At 44.3% G+C, this 22,993-nt stretch overlaps 1 protein-coding gene across 1 annotated transcript in view; it reads right to left on the bottom strand.

Moving 5' to 3' along the window:
- The window catches only part of BTBD17 (BTB domain containing 17), a 32,823-nt gene that overhangs the window by 8,040 nt on the left and 1,790 nt on the right, over positions 1-22,993 (bottom strand). Inside the window, exons 3-4 of the mRNA XM_068116313.2 lie at positions 14,058-14,204; positions 13,691-13,829 (exon numbers count right to left, since the gene is read on the bottom strand). Coding sequence (XP_067972414.2) covers positions 13,691-13,829; positions 14,058-14,204 — 286 coding nt within the window. The remainder of the gene's footprint in view (positions 1-13,690; positions 13,830-14,057; positions 14,205-22,993) is intronic.

Here is a 22,993-nt window from a genome sequence, read left to right as displayed (position 1 = left end):
AGAGGTGACAGTAAGGGAGGCATTAAAAGAGAGGCTGAGTAGGGTAGAGGATGATGTGGTTGAGCTTGAAAGTGGTTGGATGTCAATGAAAGATCGTCTGTTGGGAGCCGTTGGTGAGGTATGTGGATGGACAAAAGGACCACCGAGGCACTCGGAAACATGGTGGTGGGATGACGAAGTTGGAAAGAGGATTGACGAGAAGAGGAAGAAGTTCAAGGATTGGCAGAAGGCGAAGGGTACGGGAGCAGAAACAGCAGAGCATGAAAGTTATAAGGCAGCCAAGAAGGCTGCAAAGAAAGAGGAAGCAAAGGCGCAGGAGGAATGTTGGAAAATGTTTGGAGAATGCTTGGATTCGGAAGAGGGTCAGAGAGCGGTATTCAGGATTGCAAAGCAGATAGCGAAAGAGAGGTGTGATGTGATGGGGGTGAGTTGCTTGAAGGATGAAGTGGGACAAATCGTTGTGGACCCAGATGGAATTAAATGAAGATGGAAAAGATATATGGAAATGCTGTTGAATACAGAGAATGAATGGGATGGCAACATAGAGAGTAACCCAGTTTTAGGACCGGCAGAGAAGAAAACTGAGAAGAAAGTTGAGGAAGCGATAAAAGCAATAAAGAGTAGAAAAGCGGGAGGGCTGACGGGAGTTGTGGGACATATGTTGAAGGCAGCAGGAAGTTGGTGTGTGAAGAGAATGACAGAGATCTGTAATCTGGTGGTGAAAGAAGGCCGCATTCTAGCGGATTGGGAACTGAGTACCCTCGTCCCTCTATACAAGGGGAAAGGTGACCCTCTGGAGTGTGGCTCGTACCGAGCGATAAAGTTATTGGAGCATGGAATGAAGGTATTGGAAAGGGTGTTGGAGAGGAGGATAAGGAAGAAAGTGAAGATCGACGAAATGCAGTTTGGATTTATGCCAGGAAGAGGAACGATAGACGTGCTTTTCATTGTGATGCAGTTGCAGGAGAAGTACATGGAGAAGAGGATAAAGTTGTTTCTTCGGTTTGTTGATCTGGAGAAAGCATTCGATGGGGTTCCACGCAAAGTATTGACATGGGCATTGAGTTAGTTAAGAGTGGAGGAATGGTTGATCAGAGTAGTGATGGCAATGTACAAAAGAGCGCGCACAGCTGTAAGGACGAAGGAGGGGAACAGTGGTGAGTTTGAGGTGAATGTGGGAGTGCATCAGGGGTCGGTACTAAGTCCACTACTATTTGTAGCTGTGATGGAGGTGCTGGCTCAGAACGTAAAGGAGGGTTTGCCGTGGGAGTTGTTGTATGCAGATGATCTGGTGTTGATTGCGGAAAGTATGGATGGACTGAAGGAAAAGATGAACAAGTGGAAGGAATGTATGGAGACAAAAGGTCTGAAGGTGAATATCGGAAAGACGAAGGTGATGGCAAGTGGTAAAGCATGTGGTGAGGTGGAAAGAACTGGGAAGTGGCCCTGTGCTGTGTGTAGGAAGGGTGTCGGGGTGAACTCCACTCAATGTACAATGTGCGCTGAGTGGGTTCATCAAAAATGTAGTGGTCTGAGAGGGTCATTAACCAGTGTGGCAGCTACATTCAAATGTATGGTGTGCACAGAGGGAGCTGCAGATGGAGGAAATGTCGAGTTGGATCTTGGAGACGGCGTGAAGCTGGAAGGTGTGAAAACATTTTGCTACCTCGGAGACATGCTGAATGGAGAAGGTGGATCAGACTCGGCAACGGTTGCTCGAGTGAGATGTGCATGGAAGAAGTTTCGGGAACTGAGTGGCGTGCTGATGATGAGGGGAGTGTCGTTGAAGCTGAAGGGAAAGGTGTATGCTGCATGAGTGAGAAGTGTTATGATTTATGGGAGCGAGACATGGGTAATGAACGTAGAGCAGCAACGAAGGTTGGAAAGGGTGGAAATGCGAATGGTTCGATGGATGTGCGGAGTATCGTTGAGAGATAGGAAGACAAATGATGAATTGTGAAAGATGATGGGAATAGAGCCTGTGATTGATGCTGTGAAGAGAAACAGGTTGAGATGGTTTGGTCATGTGTTGAGGAAGGATGAAAGTGACTGGTTGAGAAGAGTGATGGAAATGAATGTAGAAGGAAGTAGAGGACGGGGAAGACTGAGAAAGACTTGGCTGAAGATGGTGGAAGAAGAAATGCAGGCAAGGGGGTTAACAAGGGGAGATGCAGAAAATAGGGCAAAATGGAGAAGATTGTCATGGGGACCGCAAGGCTAACCCCCGCTCTAGCCAGGGAAAATGGCCTTTAAAATGCATGTTGTTGTTGTTGTTGTTGTTGAGATGTAGATGGAGTCATCACTGTTTGGTGGATGGTACAACACACATATGAAGAAAAGGTAGGAGTGAAGGGGAATCCGTAGCCAGAGGTACTCCTGGGGGTGAGGTGGAGAGTTTGCAGTGCAGAGCGAGTGAGGAAGAGAGTTTTTGATAAAGATAGCAACCCCACCTCCAGGATGAGGCCCAGGTCTATCATTCTATCATACCAGAGGAGGGAGTAACCCGTGAGAGATATAAAGGAATCAGAGACATCATGAAGGAGGAAAGTTTCTGTTAAGCAGATCAAGTCTGGTTTGCCAGAAGCAACCTGTATTGAGGGATCAGTCAAGTTTAAGCGAAGGCCCCGGATGTTTGAGGTCCAAACCGTTAATGAAGAGGAAGAGGGAACTGGTGACACAGAACGGGGAGGGGGGGGGGGGGGTGCGATGGGTAGGGTAAGATGTGGAAGAGGACGAAGAGGTAGGGAGAGCTGTTGAAAGTGTGTCAGAGATTTCAGAATAGCTAGGAGAAAGGGAAGGATGGGGCGGACAAATGGTTTGATGGTGATTGGGTGGGGCACAGTGCGGTGTTATTTGAGGAGGGGGCAGAGCAAGGCAGAAGGTTGGGGAAGATGGACGTGAGAGTTGGAAGCGGGAAGAAGTGGGGATGACGCTTTGAGGGGGAGGGGTGAGAGGGGGTAAATGGAGAAAAAATGAGGGTGGGGAGATTTGAAGGGTAGGGGCGAGGGGGGGGGGTGGGGATTTGAAAGGGATGAGAGATGGGGGAGTTTATGAAGGGAGGGGTTAGGGGGGAGTTTAGGAGGTAAGGGGCAAGGCGGGGGGATTTGAAAGGGATGAGAGATGGGGGAGATTTGGAAGGGAGTGGTGAGGGGGAGTTTAGGAGGGGAGGGGTGAGGGGGGAGTTTAGGAGGGTAGGGGCGAGGGGGGTGATTTGAAAAGTGATGGGTGATGGGAAAGATTTGGAGGGGAGGGGTGAGTTTGGATTCTAGAAAGTGTTGTACGATTAATGGGAAATGAACATTTATTGCAAAATGAGTTTCTTGTGACCTTCGAGTCAGAATGTTTCTTCCTTGCAGATTTGCTCAAGCTCTGTCTAGTTGGATGGGGAGCGTCGGTAAACAGCAATCTTCAAGTGTTTCCACAGATTCTCAATTGGGATTTAAGTCTGGACTTTGGCCGGGCCACTCAAGGAATTTCACGTTCTTGTTCTGAAGCCATTCCAGTGTTGCTTTGGCTGTAGGCTTGGAGTCATTGTCCTTATCTTATTATAATGGAGCAAACGTATATGGTTATGTTTATATGCGACCGAAACGTCTTCTTCTTCTTCAAAAAAAATAATTAACACCCAAAACACAGTCCGTGAACTCTTAATTACGTTTAGACTGCTGAAATCCCTGAGACCTTTGACGACCCTTTAAGTCCACCAAGACCCTTAAGACCACCAAGACACCTGAAGACCCAAAATACCCAGAAGACCGAAAACATACAAAACATCCAAAATACGCTGAAGATCCAAAAGCCCCTGAAGACACAATTTTGGCCACTCTCCCCCACCATCCCCCCATCACCATCTGCCTCATCCCCCCTCCACCATTCCCCCACTTCCCCCCATGATCCCCAATTCATCATCACCACCACTAACCCAACCCACCATTCCCACCATCCCTCACTCCCTGAGAAAGCAAACATGGTCAAAGATGCCTAACCCTCTGAAGCGACGTGTGGTGAGGTGCGCGGAGTGTGCCGAGTCACGCTAGTGATTCCAATGTTGCATTATGATTATGCCCTGTTGGAATGTAAATATTCACTGCAGTCTACGGTCTTTTGCACTCTGAAGTAGGTTCTCCTCAACAATTTGCCTGTATTTGGCTCCATTCATTGTTCCTTCTATCCTTACAAGTCTGCCAGTCCCTGTTGCTGAAAAGCATCCTCATAGCATGATGTTGCCACCACCATGTTTCATGGTGGGGATGGTGTTGGAGGGGTGATGAGCTGTGCTCAGTTTCCGCCAGATGTAGTGTTTTGTATTCAGGCCAAAGACTTCAATTTTCGTCTAATCAGACTACAGAATATATTTTCATGCTCTCAGTCTTGATTCTCAGTCATGATTCTCATGTCACACCACACAGTCATGTGCATGATTCTCAGTCATGTGCCTTTTTCTCAGGAGTGACCACTCTTCTATAAAGCCTAGATTTGTGAAGTACTGCAGAGAATGTTGTCCTTCTGGCAGGTTCTCCCATCTCAGCCAAAGAACTCTGTCATTACCCTGCGCTTGCGAAGTGAATATTTTGGTTGCTTATGTGGTGTGCATGTCTGCATTTTAAAAATTCATTTTCTCAGCAACCATTGGTCTGATTGACACGAAATTTTGCTATAGGAGCGCCTCTACCTGTATAATTTTTTTATTCATAATTATGACGTCATAGGTCACATGGTATGGATGCCATCTTGGAAAAACGTTGCACCTCTATATCACCGAAACCACTCAATGAAAAAAATTGAAACAAGGCTCATTGTCAAGTACTCCCCAAGGGGAGGGAATAAGATATGTTAGTGATGATGTCATTGGTACCTTAATTATGACATCATAATTTGACAAATATAATGCTTCATCCGATCAGTATGAATGTTTTTTTTCTCTGAAACTGTTGGTCTGATGGACACTAAATTTTCACCATAGGAGTGCCTCATCCTGTATAATATTTTAAAGATAACTATGACATCATAGGTCACGTGGTACAGGCGCCATCTTGGAAAAACTAAAAATGTTGCACCTCTATATCTCTGAAACCGCTCCATGGAAAAAATTGAACGTGGCTCATTGTAAAGAACTCTGCATGGGGAATGTGTTGTTAATGATGACGTCATTGGTGCCTTAATTATGACGTTATAATTCGACAGGGACCATGCTTGGTCTGATCATTTTGAAATTTCTTGAGCGTGATCTGCAAAACAATTATATTAGAGAATATAAATTTATGAAGTAATCGCTCACGTGGTCTGGAAGCCATATTGGATCAAATTAAAAAAACCCTTCAAAAGCAGAAGAGTTGACTCACACCAGGTTGACTGCGCAGGGTAAGTATTCTATGAATACTATCTTGTTCTGTCAAAGTGGTCATTGAGTTCCTCATTCCCTCCCTGATCAATGTTCTTCTTGCCTGGTTGCTCAGTTTGGTGGGATGACCAGTTCTAGAAGAAACTTTCAACACTTATAATTTGTTTTATACCCTTCACCAGATCTATACCTCCTCACAATTCTATCTCGGAGTTCTACAGAAGGTTCCTTGGACTTCATGGTAGGGTTTATGCTCTGACATGCACTGTCAACTATGGGACCTTATATAAAAAAGTGTTTTTTTTTCTAAATCATGTCCAATCAATTTAATTGGCCACAAGTAGACGCCAATCAATTTGTAGAGACATCTCAAGGATAATCAAAGGAAATTGGATGCACGTGACCTCAATTTGGAGTGTCATAGCAAAGGGGTTAAATAATTATTGACTTGAGACATTTCAGCTTTTCATTTTTAATTATTTTGTAAAAATTGCAGAAAAAAAATCCACTTTGACACCGCAGGATGACAGATAGCCTGTCGGTCTTACTCTGAGGCAATCAAGCCGAAAATCGGCGGTCCTTTTTTATGGCGCACGGGACGGAACAAAGGCAAACACATGAAGCCGCCTCATCGTTAGATTAATAAGAACAGTTCAACAACATTCAGAATTTGAAATGAATCCTGTCGTGCTTTTATCAAAATGCCGCCAAACTCAAACTGTCTTGCTCTGCTCTGTTTGAGTGCCTAAAAAGAAGAAGAAGCCTCCTCATTGGTTGTGACATGGAACCAATGAGAACCGATTATAAGACGGTCACAGGATGTATGGAGGAGGGGGGGGGGGTATAGTATTGGGGTTAGAACCATAGAAAACCAGAGCTCTGCGAACTCGGTTTGAGTGAAAATGATCATGATTGGAGGATATGTGATCGCATGACCACAATGCGCCATGTTGTTATTCATCTTCGCCGAACAGAGTGCTATATTGTGAGCATTTTTGTGGACTCTAATTTTTCTTTCTGAAGTTAGTTTTGCGGTGTAAAATATTCCGGTTTGGAGTGTAAAATATTCCACGCTGTTCAGCATGGGGCAATTCTAATCGATCAAACAGAGGAAGGAAGATGCATCTTTATCCTCGTGATCCAGAAAGGAGGAAAATATGGGAAAGTAAAAGTTTATTTCATGGAATGGAGAGTCAACAACAGCTCGTTTCTGTGTGCGGTGAGTTGAAAATAATTTTGTTGATGGTAAAACGAGCTAATTATGGAATCAGGACAAATAAGAAATAAATAACTTAAATGTTTTTTTTTTTTTTTTTTTTTTTTTTTTTTTGTATACAAGATCGAGGCTCGTGAAAGAGCTAACATTAATCACAAAAAAAGACAAACCGACACACAAAACACAAAAAACAAGGGAAGCGGTAGACAAGATGGGGAGAGAGGGGGAAGGACACAAAAGAGAGGGGGAAGGACACAACCACAACATTTGAGAGCAGGGACACCGGGAGGACTTGGGGGGAGGTGGGAGAGGATTAAAACATATGAACACTGCAAGGACTCTGGGGTGAATTACCAGGGGTAGAAAAGATCAAGGTTTTCGATGGGGGAAGATAAGAGATGGTGGTGAACAGCTGTTTTAAAGACCTGGAGGGAGGAGTGGGATTGAAGGGAGTGCGGGAGTTTGTTCCAGAGGCGGGAGAAAAGGGGAATGAAAGAGTGAAGGTGAGCAGAGAGCCCAGACTTTGGCAGTTTAACCAGAAGAGGGTTGCAGGCAGATCTTGTGCGACCTGAAGGAATATTGGGGGGACAGAGCACAGAGAGAGCTGGGGGAGCAAGGCCGGAGAGGAGTCGGTAGAAGACAGAAAGACCACCAACCTGCCTGCGGTGAGTGAGTGAAAGGCCCTCGGCGTTGACTACATCGCAGGAGATTCCAATGATTCTGAAAGCTTTGGCCTCAACAGCGTGAAGCCGAGCAAGGTGTGAGGCAGGAGCACCAGCCCAGAGGGGGGAACAGTATTCCATTGAGCTGCGGATGAAAGCCTTGTATGTGGTGAGGAGCTCAGGTGTGCCAAGGAAGGACTTCGCACGACGGAGGATGCCCAGTCGGCGACTGGCTTTGGAGGCCAGCTTGGAAATGTGGTTTTCCCAAGAAAGATCATGGCAGATAGTGAGACCCAAAAGCTTGAGCGACAGAACTTCTTGGAGAGGATTGTTGAGAAAGTAGATGGGAGGGTTGTCCAGTCGGTCCTTTCGGAGAGACATTGTAAGAGTGTGAGATTTGTCAGGATTGAAAGACATGTTCCACTTGTTTGACCAGTCTGTGATTTTGTCCAGGTCTGCAGAGAGTGAGGAGGCTGCAGACTGCCGATCTGAGGGATGAGGAATGGAGCGACAGAGAGTAGAGTCGTCAGCAAAGAGATAGAGAGGATTTTCAAGAGAGTCAGAGAGATCATTGATGAAGACCAGAAAAAGCACAGGGCCCAGAACACTACCTTGGGGAACTCCAGCCTGAACAGGAAGAGGAGATGAGAGAAACCCATTCAGGGCCACACGTTGACTACGACCAGAGAGGAAGTCTGCCAGCCATGCATGGAGATTTCCATGGATACCAAAGGAGGAGAGTTTGGAGAGCAGAGCAGGGTGCCAGACCGTATCGAAGGCACGTGAAATGTCAAGGGAGACAGCTCTAATTTCCTGTTTGGCGTTGAGGACCTCCATCCATTGTTGAGAAAGCAGAAGCAGCATGTCCAGAGTAGAGTGACCAGGTCTGAAACCAAATTGATGATCAGAGATCAAGCCATTGGAGAAGAGGAAAGATTTAATATCTGAAGCAATGATGGATTCCATGACTTTGCTGATAATTGGGAGAAGGCTGATTGGTCTGTAGTTGCTGGGATCTGTTTTTGCACCTTTTTTGTGCAAAGCGGTGATGTTGGCTGATTTCCAAGCAGATGGCAGATGACCTTGAGCAAAAGAGAGGGTGAAGAGAACAGAAAGAGGGAGTGAAAGTGCAGAAGAACATGATTTTAGGACCCGTGGGCTGATGCCGTCAGGACCAGTTGCAGAATCAGAGTCGAGGGTTGACAGAAACTTTTCCACCTTGTCAGGAGGAAAGGACACAGAGTCCAGGAGCAGCTGGGTACGACTGGGTACGGTGGGTACAGAGAGGGATGGGGTTTGGGACACAAGATTTAGAGGCAAACACAGAGTTGAGGCATTCAGCTTTTTCACGTGCGGAGTCAGCCGTTAAGCCATTTGAGGTGAGGGAGGGGATGGAGGGGGAACAAACACCAGAAACAGATTTGACCAGACGCCACCAGGATTTGGAAGAGGGAGACAGATAAGAGAGTTCGGTCTTGAGAATGGTGAGATATTGTTTCCTGGCTCTCCTGAGGGTGGACACACACTTGTTTCGGGCTTTGTGAAAGGAAATGAGATTTCCTTCCGTTGGATTTGCTTTCCAGGAGACGAAAGCAAGTTGTTTCAGGGCAACAGCCTCACCACAAGATTCCGTGTACCATGGACGGGAGGAAGGGTATGACAACTGAAGACGAGATGGTATAAATCTGTGCATGAGAGAGAGCAATTTACTTTGAAAGAATTCCCAGGAAGAGTTGATGTCAGAGGCGGTAGAGATGGGAGACCAGTCCAGATGATTGATGGCTGCTTGAAGACCGTGCCAGTTGGCCTGAGTGAAATGCCAGACTCGTCGACGCTGAGGAGGCTCTCTGAGAATGGTCAGATCGATGTCCACTTTGACAAGCACATGATCAGATGAGCCGATTGGAGCAGAAGAAGAGCAGCAGACATTTTCAGGGAAGTTTGTCATAACCAAATCCAGAAGAGAAGATGCTCCATTGACTGAGATCCGGGTTGGGAAATTGACAGATTGTGTCAGTCCCAGTGAGTCGCAGAAGTCCTTTGCTGAAGAGCCATGGCTGGTGAGAGAGGTACCCACACCCAGCCAACTGGCATGGTGACAATTGAAATCACCACATATGAGGAAGAGAGAGTTGGGATGGGTACATAGAAGTTGGTCCATATTATCAGACAGTGAGATGTAGATGGAGTCATCGCTGATTGGTGGACGGTACAACACACATATGAACAAAAGGTGGGAGTGAAGGGGAAGCCGTAGCCAAAGGTATTCCTGGGGGTGAGGTGGAGAGAGGGCAGTGGAGGGCGAGTGAGGAAGAGAGTTTTTTATAAAGATAGCAACCCCACCTCCAGGACGAGGCTCAGGTCTATCATACCGGAGGAGGGAGTAACCTGGGAGAGATACCAAGGCATCAGAGACATCATGAAGGAGGAAAGTTTCTGTTAAGCAGATCACATCTGGTTTGTCAGAAGCAACCTGTATGGAGAGGTCAGTCAAGTTTGAGCGAAGGCCCCGGATGTTTGAGGTCCATACCGTTAATGAAGAGGAAGGGGGAGCATCGGGTCCAGAACAGGGGGGGGAGGGGTAGGGTAAGATGTGGAAGAGGAGGAAGAGGTAGGGAGAGCTGTTGAAGGTGTGTCAGAGATTTCAGAATAGCTTGGAGAAAGGGAAGAATGGGGCGGACAAAAGGTTTGATGGAGATTGGGTGAGGCACAGTGAGGTGTTATTTGAGGATGGGGAAGAGCAAGGCAGAAGGTTTGGGGAGATGAAGGTGAAAGTTGGAAGGAGGAAGAAGCAGGGAGGATGCTTTGAGGAGGAGGGGTGAGAGGTAAGTCTAGGAGGGGAGGAGCGAGGGAGAGTCTCGGAGGGGAGGGGTGTGGGGGGAGTTTAGGAGGGAGGGGAGGGAAGGGGCAAGGGGGGAGATTTGAAAGGGATGGGTGATGGGGAGGATTTGGAGGGGAGGGGTGAGATTGGATTTTGAAAAGTGTACGATTCATGGGAAACGAACATTTTTTGCAAAATGAGTTTGAGACCTTCGAGTCAAAAATACGTTTGAGGACATTGAAGGAGGGATGGAGTTCTGGATAGTTTAGGGAATGTAGAAAGGAGGAACTGTAAGTGTAAGAGATGGTATTATATATATTTTTTGGAATGAATAGATTTGGTGAGCAAGACGAAAGCATCCTTTTGTAGGAAAAGAAGAAAAGGGTGTTATAATATATGAGAGAAAATAGTTGTTCAGGGGAGAGATTATACATTTCTAACCGCGTGATCGCGAACGAAGAACGAACGAACAAAAAGAACAAATAAACGAATAAGACCTGGGAAGGAAAAAAATTTTGGGGGTTTTTTTTTTTTTTTTTTTTTTTGTGAGTACAGATTTAAACAAGGAGGTACGGGGTGAACGACTGGGACGAAACAGTGAACGAAAATAATTTCAGCGCATTCGACGAATCGCTGAGAGAAAAACAAACCACAAGGTCGGAGGCGGTACTGTAGTCCAAGCCTACGAGTACTAGGCCGCAGAATACTTGATACCATTAACCGACGATTGTGTATACATGTACGAAAAATTAGCACCGAAAATTTTCCAAAAGATACGCTATAGGTACATACACCGAAAGATAGATACAGTCTCGACAAAAACACGATTGAGAAATATCACTTAGCTTCGAAAGCGTGAGCGCATGGAGCAGCTTCGAAAAGGACCCGTGTAGAAAGGCATGGACCCGTGAGCGCATGGAGCAGCTTCGAAAAGGACCCTTTCAATGTTGATTGAAAGAAAGGGATTCCCTTTTACAGATTCCCTTTCTCTCACGGCAGATCAATTACCATTTAATTTAAAATACAGGTTGTTCCAAAAAGACCTGAAAAACTTTGGTTGTTAATATATTTAGTACCACAATTGATACTGTGATACCCTTTGTTTTATATGATACAGAAGCTCATAACGTTTTCTTTATTTTCAGGTCTGCTGGTTTAATGTAAAAGAAAATGGGGACTCCACAGGAGCAAGCTCAATGTGTTGAATGGTTCACTGAGATGAGATCCGACACGCAAGTTCAGTGTAATTTCCGTATAAGGTATGGAAGGAATCTACCATTGCGGACTCATATCAGAGAGTGGTACAATAGATTTAAGGAAACTGGAAGTTGTCAGAAACAGAAAAGTACTGGTCGACCAAGCACACGTGCAGAAGACGTTGAACGAGTGCATGAATAATTACAACAAAGTCCCAGAAAATCAATCCGACGTGCATCCAGAGAACTGGGACTACCAACCACCACTGTACACAGGATTTTGCATAAAAGACTGGAGCTTTCTGCCTATAAGGTGCAGATTCTGCAGGAACTCAAACCAAATGACGGACCCAAACGCAAGACGTTTGTCTTTGAAAGGCTCAGTTGCATGCAGGATGACGAAGATTTCCTGAAAAAGGTCATGTTCACAGCCAAAGCTTGCTTTCATGTGTCGTGCGTGGAATGTCAACTGGCACAATGTGAGAATATGTGGCTCTGAAAACCCCCACATGGTCATTGAGCACATAAGCCACAGTCCAAAGGTCAATGTGTGGTGTGGCCTTTTCAATGACTGCTTGGTGGGTCCGTTTTTCTTTGCATGGCCTCAACAATTGAATTAATCAACAGGACAGTATACACTATACAGTGACCTCAACAATTTACCTTAACATGTTGGAAAGATTCGCCCTCCCACAGATTGAAGACCTTCAACCCGATATCATTTTTAACAGGACGGTGCTCCCCCTCATTGAACCTTAGACGTTTGACCGTCCTGAATGACAAAATTCCAGGTCGCTGGATTGGCCGAGACGGACCAAACTGCCTAGCCCCCACGATCACCAGACATATCTCCCCTTGTTTTTTGTTCTGTAGTGGTTTGGCAAAGATGTTGTCTACAACACCAAGGTGGCAAACATGGAGGATCTTTGTTCTCGGATCACAGCTGCAAGCGCACTGGTGTACGCAAACATGCTGAGCCGAACATGACAAGAGCTCGTGTACCGCCTTGATGTCCTGCGTCAAACGGACCTCACATTGAAGTGTATTGATGGTGTACACAAAACTTTGAGTTTCTGTACAATATAAACCAAAGGGTGTCATTGTATATTTTGTGGTTCTAAATATACAGTATTATCATCCAAAGTTGTCCGGGTCTTTTTGGAACACCCTGTATTTACTTATTATTTGTTTTGACTTCTCTTCCCACCCAAGGAGTTCACTAATTTTGTGCTGAAATGTTCGATTACACGCCAAGTAGAATCTGGATTTGTACCACGTGACATCCAATGTTATCATGTTATGATTAAATACGATCTTCTAATCAATCTCTTCTGTTATGAATACAAGTTGTGGACTAAATACAAGTTGTGGTCCAAATAATTAAATAATCTCTATGCGTCGACATACATATGTCATGTAACATTACATATATGGGACCACACATAATCATGAGTGGATCATACATTCCATGAAATAAAGTAATATTACTACTATAGAAAAACATGAAACGTCACAGAATGTGACGTGTTATGATGATGTTTTGTCTCAGAAAAGGCAAGCTGAGTTATAATAAACCTTGTCTGTGACTTGGCATGCCTGGTGCATTCCAATAGTTCTTCCGAAGTTATTCAAAAGCTAAGCTCATAGCAAAGGGTCTTGAGGGTCTATTAGGGTCCTGAGAGTCTGAAGTGTCTTGTGGGTCTTGAGGGTGTAATTGAGTCTTGAAGGTCTAATAGTTTATCTTGTGATACCCTACTTTAAATGGCAATAGTCTGCTTGTTTGATTCTCCTATTCAGCGGTTATATTGTTTTATTTTAATGAATCCCCCTCCTGATTAAACTTCCCCCTCCTGGAAACCCAAACACAGCATGAACGCAAGGTCATAAATCTTGCTTGTTTATGGATAACCGAGAACGTTTACATTTTAAGCTTGAATCGGGTTAAGAAGTGAATTCCTGCCTATATGAAAAATTATCTCGCTCACTTGGATATGACTTTTACATTGTTGATTTGGGTCATGTGAACATCACAAGGTCACTTTGAAAATGAACTGTCGAATTGAGCATTCCATCCATGATAGCACCCCGTCTATTAAAAAAGATCTGTGATGCATGCGATTTGCTGAAATGTACAAGGTGTTTTCTATGTTTTGGTAGTACTATTCAGGTTTTTAATAAAAGGATTGTCCACAGTAAATCCCATTGACTACATGCAGTTTGGTTCCAAAAGTTATCTGGTTTATTGAATTCAGCTGCTCTTAGTATGATTTTATCCAATGTATATATATTAAGTGTGCTTGCACACCTTCTAAGATGAATACCAAAAGTAATGGGAAAGACATAGTTAGGAACCACCCATTGATGAGTACATCTACTGCATAGTACATATGGAAACCTTTTAGCATCGAGCATTATCAAACAATCACCTTTTTCTTTAAATGTAAAGTGAATCACCTGAAGGAGCTGAAGGATGTGTGTGACTGAGAGCTGAGGCCATTCTGATGAAGCAGCAATCGCGGAGAAATTCCAGGCCATGAAGCGATTGCACTGGCTCGCCAATATTTGGTCCTTGGCGTGTATTGCATATGTGTACCTGGGCAGAAGGCAAAAAACCTTCAAATTTGCTCCTGCTTTTGATCAATTTCTCTAGTGATAACATATGCTAGGAGTAAAACTACTGCTACATCAACTGAACAATTAAATTATCACATTTTACATCAGAGGTAATTTGAATGAGCTCCAGAAGCCAGGTTGTTCTATAGAAACTACTTATTGTACAGGTGCGCAGCCAAGCCAGATAACTTAAAGTTTGTGGTCATACCACGAAACGACTGGTCCATAAGGAAGATTTTCAGCCATTAGGGTGGAGAGACCAACGCACAGTGCAGGCACACCAAGCTCTGTGGCAAGTGCATGAAGTGCTGTACAATGGTCCAAGCGAACATCCACATGTCCTGTGTACAAATACCTGTGTGCAAATACATGTACAATAAGTAAGATTGTGAGATGAAAACCATGGTGAGCAGAAATTGACGTCACTTAATAACAGTTCATGTAGTTTATGTAAGTATTTCTACCATGACGGCCTTTATCACAAGACTACTACGAGTATATACAGTCACGTGAAAAAGTAAGTACACCCTGTGTAAAGTTTTGACTTTTTCAACATATTTCAACATACAGCTATTTGATCTTCATTTCAACAATATTGATAGATAAAGGTGATATAATACAGACTTGGCATTTAATTTGGAATATATATATTTTTCTTGACGGGTTTACTTTCTGAACTCAGTATATCAATCTGGTGAGTTTATTTTACCCTTCGGTGATGTCTTTGTTGAAAGAACAATGTCACTGATTGTCTTTCACAGCAAGAAGTCAATAACAGGATTATTTCACAGGTGGCGTGACAAAATGTAAGGACAGGTACATTTGACGATTGGCTTCACAATCGGGTATATAACGGTTGTTGCATTCTGCATTAGTGGAAAACAACTGCTGCACGTCTACAAAAGTTATTGCCGCTTCCTCTGGAGATGGTCCGTCAACTTGACAATGCTGTTTGTCATGGAGTGGTGGCTTTACGAAATTCTGGCATGAAACAGCGTTCTATTGCTCGGCAGTATGGCATCACTCAAGGTCAGGTGTCAAAGATCCTGAAACGAAATGCTCAGAGGGGTGGCCCTACTCCAATACCGAGGCCAGGACGTCCATGCAGAACCACAAGGAGAGATGATCGCCAGCTGCACCGGTTAGTCTGCAATGGCCGTACCAAGTCAGCTAATCGGCTTAGGGCTGAGTGGCAGCAACTGACAAATGTGCCTGTATCCAGAAGGCTATTCAACCAACCACTGGTTCAAGCAGGCTATCGTGCCAGGCGTCCCCTGAGAAAGCCACGCCTGACCAGACAACACAGCCAGCGCCGATTGCAGTGGGCCAGAGAGCACCATCAATGTAAGCCAGGACACTGGAATCACGTGACCTTCAGTGACAAGTCTAGATTTCTGGTCTTTCGTCAAGATGGCCGCATCCGAGTGCGCAGACAAGTACATGAAGCCCACAACGAAGATTGTATAGTGCCAAGAGTCCAAGCTGGAGGTGGTGGGGTGACCATTTGGGCTGCTTTTCATGCAAGGGGCAAAACTGACCTGGTTGTTCTGAATGGAAACCTGAACCAGTTCAAGTACAGGGTCATTCTGGAAGAAACATTGCTTCCATTTGCTCGTACAGCCTTTCGAGGAAACTTTGTCTTCCAAGATGACAATGCACGGCCTCATCGTGCTCACATGGTCCAACACTTTCTTGCTGACCGTGGTGTAGAGCATATGGAGTGGCCTGCCATGTCCCCGGATATGAATCCGATAGAGAACTTGTGGGCAGAATTAACGCGTCAAATCGACAACTTGGACCAGCAGCCTGCCTCAGTGCGTGAATTGCAGCAGGCTATTGTCACTGCATGGCAAGCGATTCCTGTCCAAACCTTGGCAAATCTCGTGAACAGCATGCCTCAACATGTACGTGCTCTCCTGAATGCTCGTGGGGGTTACACGAAGAACTGAACTGTAATTTTACTGTCCGTAATCCCAGTCATAATTTAGCTTTTGTTTTTGTTGAAATTTTTTTTAGCTAATGTGCAAAATAAAGAGATACTTCTGGAAAACGTACAGAAGTTTAACACAGTACTGTCTGTGAATTGAGTTCGATATCAGTTTACATCACTTTCAAGGATCAATTTATTTGCTTCGAAATGTCAAATGTGGTTTTTGTTTCTTTTAAAGGTCACATTAACAAAATCTAAAATAATTTCAACATAATTCCAATGAACTTTTGGTTCTAAGTCATCTTGAAAAGTAAGTTCACCCCCATAAAAAAAATATTCCATATTAAATGCCAAGTCTGTATTACAAATATCATGAAACATTTACATTTTGTAGTCCATTGTATAATTTAAATAAACCTTAATGCAAATTTCACATGTGGAAAAAGTAAGTACACCCTTGGCTCCAATAGGTGGTATTGCCCCCTTTGGCAGAAACAACCTCAAGTAGCCGTTTCTTGTAACTGTCTACCAGTCTCTGACATCGACTGGGAGAAATTTTTGCCCACTCCTCCATGCAGAATTCTTTCAGCTGTGCGATGTTTGAGGGGTTTCTTGCATGCACAGCTCGTTTCAAATCCCCCCACAACATCTCGATGGGATTTATATCCGGGCTTTGACTTGGCCATTCCAGAACCCCCCATTTATTTCTTTTCAGCCATTCCTTGGTGGATTTACTGGTATGTTTTGGGTCATTGCCATGTTGCAAGGTCCACCTTCGGTTGAGCTTCAACTTACAGACAGATGGCCTCACATTATCCTCAAGCACCCTCTGGTACAATGAAGAATTCATAGTGGAGTCTATCATGGTGAGCTGCCCAGGCCCTGATGCAGCAAAGCTGCCCCAAACCATAATATTTCCACCACCGTGCTTTAGAGTTGGTATCAGGTTCTTGTTGTCAAATGCTGTCTTTGGTTTCCGCCAAACATGTCTTCTGGTACTGTGGCCAAATAGCTCTACCTTTGACTCATCTGTCCAGAGCACATTGTTCCAGAAGTGCTGGTCTTTGCCTAGGTGTTCATTGGCAAACTTTAGTCTTGCCCTGACGTTCTTTCTGGACAGCAAAGGTTTCCTCCTGGCACACCTCCCATGGAGATCAAATTTGTGCAGCCTCTTTCTACTGGTAGAATTGTGCACTTTGACATCAATAGTGGCAAGAGGTACCTGAAGGTCCCGTGATGACATTCTGGGGTTCTTAGAGACTTCTTTCAGCATCTTGCGGTCTGCTCTTGGGCTGAACTTGCTGGGGCGGCCTGGCCTGAACAAGTTGGTAGTTGTTTGGAATCTTCTCCACTTGTAGATGATCTTCCGGACAGTCGCATGATTGATTTCAAATTGTTTGGAGATCTTTTTATATCCCTTCCCAAACTCGTAGGCATCTATAACCTTTCTGAAGGCCTCAGAGGGCTCTTTTGATCTAGGCATGGTGACGCCGCACACTTCAACAACAAAGAGCAAACCAAACTAAATGTCTGAGGTTTAAATAAGACAGGTTCCTCCAAGATCCTCTCCAACGATGTTCTAATCATTTGCACCTGAGCTGGTGCACCTGATTCTAATTTTAGGTATTTGAAGTAGTGATAAATGTGGGGGTGTACTTACTTTTTCTACATGCGAAATTTGCATTTATGTTTATTTAAATTATACAATGGACTACAAAATGTAAATGTTTCATGATATTTGTTATATTATATCACCTTTATCTATCAATATTGTTGAAATGAAGATCAAATAGCTGTATGTTGAAATATGTTTAAAAAAGTCAAAACTTTACATGGGGTGTACTTACTTTTTCAAGTGACTGTATATCTATATATAATCCTTAGAAAAGATAGAACTGTATAGAATAGCATGTTACGTGTGCGAGTAGGAAGGGACCTTGTAGGAAGGATATTGATGTAAGAAGTAGGGACATGCCAGCTTAAGGATTATCTGTTTGAATGTGCACCATACGGAAGATGGTGCCTTGTAATAGATAGCGAGTGATTAAGTGAAGGAACCGTGTGTAAAACCTCCCTGTAAACATCTGCTGGGTGCACCGGGTGACAGTGTTCTAAGAGCAGAGAAGAGCAAGGCAGATCATGGGACTCTGCCTGGGAAGGAGAGAGAGAGGGGGGGGGGGGGGGGGGGTCGGCGGAGCTATGATCGTCTGATGGAAGGGATGGAGCCCAATGCCTCGAGGGGTGAAGGTCAAGGGAGACAAGGGAGGAGCTGCCAAAAGGCACAAGAGGATTGCGCTAGTTCTGAGGAGAAGAGGGAGGTGCTATGGGCGGCCAGGGATTGCGAGAGTTTTGAGGAGAACGGGGCAGGAGCCTGTATCGGGCAGGTTCATTGCACTTGAGAGATCACTGTTTGTGGGGGTTACTGAGGGAGATCTGAGGAGAATTGGAAGTCATGAGAACTTCGAGGTTGTCCTACCTGCCTTTGCCCTGTGCCTGTGTTCGTCTGCCTGCTGCCTGTTTATGATCCTGCTCATCTCATCACCTCTTTGTCATCCATCTGTCTCTTCATCATTAACCCATCACCTCATCACCTGTTCCATGCCCAACCTCCCCTACCCCAATACTACCAGAGAGAAGTCACCCGGTTTTGTCCATTTCCACGTCTGTGATTGTGTCTGGTGTGAGGCACATCAGATTATTTTGAATTTATTTTACCACATTGTTTACCTCATTGTACATTGTTATTTGTTGTTCCTTGAACTCCTTATTTTACCCTTTCATCACGCGGTCGAATTCCCGAATAGAGTCAATCTTCTCTGGTTATTTTGTTGTATTTCGGGAATAAATCCGTTTGGATATAAAACTTTAAGGTGCCTTGTGTTTCTCCACAAGTCCGCACGAGCATAATATCGCCACAAATTGAACAGAGTCTGAGTCTGAGGGAGTTAAAGCCTCTGTTCGGTCCATCTGTGCAGAGGCGGTGTTACTCACCGTGAACACGACAATACATATATATATATATATATATATATATATATATATATATATATATATATATATATATATATATATAGATAGATAGATAGATATATATATATATATATATATATATATATATATATATATATATATATATATATATATATTTCTCACTGTATGTATACAGGGTGAGTCAAAAGTAGCGCCCGATTTCTGTTTATATATATATATATTTCTGTCAGTTGATTGTTTGTTTGCCATTTGTATTACAGTGTACAAGAAGGTAGAAATAAATGAATGACATGTTTATCTAACCATTTATTCGGGCGAAAATTATTACGGAACTGTACCAAGCTATTTTACTTGCCATTTTCAAAGTGCCCTCCCTCATGATCGATGCACAATTGCAGCCGAGCAGGCACAGAGTGTCGAGCACAGACTGTCACTCTTGGGTTCTCCGCAGCCCAGTAGACACAATTGTGTCTGTTAATTGTGCCGTTAAGCTTAAAACATGCCTCATCTGACCACCAGATGTTGTCTAGCATTGTGTCCTCTTCGTCAAGTTCAGCTAAGAACTCTTCGCAAAATTGAAGACGGCGGTCGTCATCTCCATCATGAAGGGCATGCAGTAAGCGTGGAATGTAAAGTGTCCATTTTTTCTGAAGAAGGATACGGATAACACTTGATTGGCTCACTTCCAACTCTGCAGATAAACGGCGAGTTGACTTTTGCGGACTTTGTTCCAATCTCCTGAAGGCTTCTTCAGCCTTAGCTACATTCGTTGCCGTTTTCGGACGACCGGACTTCTTTGCAGTGGCTACCGACTATGTTGCTTCAAATTTCTCGACAATCAATCGTATGTTTCTTCCCTGGGGTGGGTTAATATCGAATTCCTATGCCAAACGGCATGCCGTCATCGTTGGTTGTTCATTACATTTGTCACAGCTGCAATGCGTTGATTCATTGAAAGGTAATTCATGGTTCAATTTGGTGCAAATTAAGTAACTTACCAAACTCTCAGCAATAACCTGCAAAACAAAAACAAAAATAAATAAACTAAGAAAATTAATAATCTGCAAGACAATTATTAACAACATGACATCCCAGAAAGAAGCTGACAGCCGAAAAAACAGAAATCGGGCGCGAGCGCTACTTTTGATTCACCATGTATATACTGACTCACGACACTGAGTCAACTTGTCGAGCATAGTATGTATGTATAATGTATATATATATATATATATATATATATATATATATATATATATATATATATATATTGGTGTCGACGACAATTGGTGTTCGGGGAGTGAGATTTGGACCCGAACCAAATTTTTAAGAACATCAAAAAATTTGGTCAAAATTATGAGCGGCCGAAATTTTATTAAAACATCCTAAATTTAAATCGTGCCATGGATGATCAAGGCGACCGGATGCCGGTAGCTAGCTAGAAGAGGGTTTAGAAGCAGCCCAGGACCCCAGGGAAGAGGTGGGAATAATGGTGGAGGAAGGCAATACGCATTCGGTAGCGGGGGTTTCAGATGCGCAAGATGGCGGCCTCGCGCATGAGGTTGCAGAGGCACAAGAGGGCGCCTCGCACATGGCCCAATGTCGCAATGGCCCTTTGTGCCAGCGGCTGTCGAAATGCAAGCCTTTATGGCACAGGTGGCGGCCCTTATGGTCAAGACGTTTAGATGATTGAGGGAGCCAGATGCGTGTCCAAGCTGAAATCAACCCTGCCGCGTGAAACCACATACGTGTGCCTGCCGCGTGAAACCAGATACATGTGCCTGCTGCGTGAAACCAGATACGTGTGCCTGCCGCCGCCTTGCTCGCTGCCAAACCGGAGCATGGACGTTCGAGCGGGACCTCGACGTCACGCCACTGGCCCCTGACCTTCCTGCCCGCCATCTCCTTGGACCGTGTCCCTCTGCCAGCATTCCTACCATTGCCATTTCCTCCCATTCGTGTACGTGAGTTTGTTCTGTTCGTGTTGTCCTGGGAATAAGTAAGCCTGTGTAGATAAGCTAGGAATTGCTCTGTGTCCTTCTGCTCCTTCCATTTCCTGAATATTACTTTTATTTCTTCTCATCTTCTTTGGTTTTGTATAAATAGTAATAAATCCGTTATTTCTTACCTTTGGTTTCTTCATTCACATCCGATCGTCTTTGTGATTTCCCCCATTGAGTACCTGTGGTGCGATTTCGGCCAAAGCTCCGCAATCGGGTTTAGTCCCTTGATAAATGGCTCGCGCTGCAGTTCGCTTCGCTCGGCGCAATCCATCAATTACCCTGCGGCACGAGCGGGAGTATCTCCTTGCGTACCGGGAGGTGCTGGTACTTAGGTCATAGGACGGATAGGCCTAATAACCTACCCAGCGCTGACCGGGCGTGACGTCATACCTCCAGGACTCATGTCGGTCAGTTATAGACAAGGGGTTAACCCCCCCCCCCCCCCTTGGTAAGGGGAAAAGGCCGACGTTGAGATCCGTAACGATTTCTGAATGCACTGTATATATGTTTGTATATATTATATACATATATATATATATATGTATATATATATATATATATATATATATATATATATATTATATACAAACATATATACAGTGCATTCAGAAAGTATTCAGACCCCTTCACTTTTTTCACATTTTGTTATGTTGCAGCCTTATGCTGAGATCGTTTAAATTCATTTTTTCCCTCATCAATCTACACTCAATACCCCATAATGACAAAGAGAAAACAGGATTTTAGAAAGTTTTGCAAATTTATTAAAAATAAAAAACTGAAATATCATATTGACATAAGTCCCTTTGCTATGACACTTGAAATTTAGCTCAGGTGCCTCCCATTTCTCTTGATCATCTTTGAGATGTTTCTACACCTTGATTGGAGTCCACCTGTGGTAAATCAATGGATTGGACATGATTTGGAAAGGCACACACCTGTCTATATAAGGTCTCACAGCTGACAATGCATATCAGAGCAAAAACCAAGCCATGAGGTCGAAGGAATTGCCTGCAGAGCTCAGAGACAGGATTGTGTCGAGGCACAGATCTGGAGAAGCCTACAAAAAAATTTCTGCTGCATTGAAGGTTCCCAGGAGCACAGTGGCCTCCATAATTCTTAAATAGAAGAAGTTTGGAACAACCAGGACTCTAGAGCTGGCCACCCGGCCAAACTGAGCAATCGGGGGAGAAGGGCCTTGGTAAGATCGGTGACCAAGAACCCGGATGGTCACTCTGGCTGAGCTCCAGAGATCCTGTGTGGAGATGGGAGAAACATCCAGAAGGACAACCATCACTGCAACACTCCAACGATCTGGGCTTTACGGCAGAGTGGCCAGACGGAAGCCTCTCCTCAGTGAAAGACACATGAAAGCCTGCTTGGAGTTTGCAAAAAAGCACCTAAAGGACTCTCAGACTGTGAGAAACAAGATTCTGTGGTCTGATGAAACCAAGATTTACTGATTGGCCTCAATTCTAAACGTCATGTCTGGAGGAAACCAGGGACCGCTCATCACCTGCCCAATACCATCTCAACAGTGAAGCATGGTGGTGGCAGCATCATGCTGTGGGGGTGTTTTTCAGCAGCAGGAACTGGGGGACTGGTCAGGGTTGAGGGAACAATGAATGGAGCAAAGTACAGAGATATCCTTAATGAAAACCTGAAGCAGAGCTCAGACTGGGCCGAAGGTTCACCTTCCACCAGGACAATGACCCGAAGCACACAGCCAAGACAGCGCAGGAGTGGCTTAGGGTCAACTCTGTGAAGGCCCTTGAGTGGCCCAGCCAGAGCCCTGACTTGAACCCAATCGAACATCTCTGGAGAGACCTGAAAATGGCTGTCCACCAATGGACCCCATCCAACCTGACAGAACTTGAGAGGATCTGCAGAGAAGGATGGCAGAAAATCCCCAAATCCAGGTGTGCAAAGCTTGTCACGTCATACCCAAGAAGACTCCAGGCTGTAATCGCTGCCAAGGGTGCTTCAACTAAGTACCGAGTTAAGGGTCTGAATACTTATGTCAATGTGATATTTCAGTTTTTTTTCTTTTCAATAAATTTGCAAAACTTTCTAAAATCCTGTTTTCTCTTTGTCATTATGGGGTATTGAATGTAGATTGATGAGGGAAAAAATGAATTTAAACGATTTCAGCATAAGGCTGCAACATAACAAAATGTGAAAAAAGTGAAGGCGTCTGAATACTTTCTGAATGCACTGTATATATAT

This window comes from Myxine glutinosa, chromosome 1, assembly GCF_964187855.1.
Source record: "Myxine glutinosa chromosome 1, kmMyxGlut1.1, whole genome shotgun sequence".
Taxonomy (NCBI): Eukaryota; Metazoa; Chordata; class Myxini; order Myxiniformes; family Myxinidae; genus Myxine; species Myxine glutinosa.
The sequence above is the reverse complement of the archived record's forward strand: the minus strand, read 5'-3'. Positions and strand labels throughout refer to the sequence as shown.